Source organism: Apaloderma vittatum, unplaced genomic scaffold (genome assembly GCF_000703405.1).
Source record: "Apaloderma vittatum isolate BGI_N311 unplaced genomic scaffold, ASM70340v1 scaffold29553, whole genome shotgun sequence".
NCBI classification, from domain to species: domain Eukaryota; kingdom Metazoa; phylum Chordata; class Aves; order Trogoniformes; family Trogonidae; genus Apaloderma; species Apaloderma vittatum.
The window spans coordinates 1-1,591 of record NW_009707908.1 but is presented as its reverse complement, the minus strand read 5'-3'; the positions used below and the strand labels follow the sequence as shown (position 1 = coordinate 1,591).

The following is a 1,591-nucleotide window of genomic DNA, read 5'->3' as shown; positions in this document are numbered from 1 at the left end:
CCAGCTCCCCCGAACCGCATCGGGGCAAGCTCGACGCGAAGGACTCCCCCCTACCTGTTGCAGCTCCTCCGAAGCACCGAGGGAAGGTTCCCAGTGTCCCCGGGCACCTCTTCATTACCGGGTAATTAGCGTGAGCAGCGGCAGCCTGGCAGGGCAGGGAGCTGGCACCTCTTGTCGCAGGGAGGGGCCTCAGCCACATCCTTAAGCTTTTCCTCGGAGGGAGCCCACCCCACGGCAGGACTGAGGGTCCCATCTACGCCCTGCGCAGGGTCCAGTGAGGACAAGAGGTGGCCCGAGGGCGTTCGTCCTTAGAGAGGGAAAGCGTCAGGTCCCGAACACAGGCAAAAGCATCGTTGTGGAGATCAAGGATTTATTTACACGTCAAGGAAGACTCTCATGCAGAGTCACATGAGGAGGAAAAACCAAACAAACCCAAAGGACCAAGTGATTTGCCTCTGCAATGCAAATGCTCCCGCTCCCCAGTGCGCCTGGCCACCTCGAAAGGTGGCACAATGCCTTCTCTCCTCCTTCTCTGCAAGGAGGAACTAAGGGCATGATTTTTTTTTTCGTTAACAGTTATCTGCACCACAGACAACACAATCTGAAAATAAAAACCGCTTTTTCAAAGAGATCGGCCCACAGGGAGGCGGATCACAGAGCACCCCTCGCTCTGCCGCAGGGGAAAGGTCCGAGGGGCAGCACGTCTAGTACTCGTCCAGGGTGTCTGCCCGCGGGACGGAGAGGCCCCGCTCCTTCAGCGCCTGCACCTTCAGCTTCTCCGACTCCTGCTTGGCCTGCTGCTCCACTCGCTGCTCCTCCAGGATCTCCTCGATGGAGACCTGCTGCAGAGGCGTGTCGCTCTCCTTCTCCAGGTCCTGCGAGAGAAACAGCCCGGTGAGCGCTGCGATGTGCAGCCCTGCTCGTGGGATGCTCCATGGGGCAGCTCGGGGCTGGGCCAACACTGCCTCTGTGGAGCGCATCCCTGAGCCTGTCTGGAGCGGCCAGAAGTCGGTGGGGACAGCAAAGGCAGTGGTGCCTGGGGTCAGGTCACCATGAACTCACCCGCTTGGTGCCACAGCGGAGCCACCGCCCTGGGCTGGCAGCAGGAGCCAGTTACTTACTATTTCCCCCAGCAGAACGACGTTCTCGCCTCTCACTACGAAGATGCCTCGCGGGATGTCTCCATACTTCTTGCCCACGTGGATGCGCTCCACAGTCTGGTGCAACACCAAGTTTGCTGCAGTGATCGAGAGAGAACACAATCGGTGTTCTGCTGTCTTTTCACGCTATGTCATCCCAGCCAGGCAGAAAACCCGAAGTGCCGAGTTGGGGGTCCCCCACTGGCAGGTGTTTGACCCATCACTTAAACGTGCTCCAGAAACGCCGCCTGCAATCACGCCCTTCCAGGCACAACCGGACCGAGGTCTCACAAACTTGACGTTGGCTTTGGCCGACGACATGCGCGTTCCCACCCGGGAGCGGCCTCCGCAGGGTCGGTGCTGTGGGCAGACCACACAACCGGGGTCTCACCGCGCCCGGATCCCCTTCTGAGCGTTGAGCCACCCTTTGGGAAGGGACCCGCTCTGGCGAG

General features: G+C 60.2%; 1 protein-coding gene across 1 annotated transcript; it reads right to left on the bottom strand.

Annotated features, from left to right (window-relative positions):
• Positions 1 to 704: 704 nt before the first annotated feature.
• On the bottom strand, positions 705 to 1,460 carry LSM1 (LSM1, U6 small nuclear RNA associated). The gene is given in 4 exon segments (XM_009866377.1): positions 705 to 875; positions 1,122 to 1,241; positions 1,243 to 1,270; positions 1,420 to 1,460. Coding segments are annotated over 4 exon segments (360 nt in total).
• Between the last annotated feature and the right edge of the window lie 131 nt (positions 1,461 to 1,591).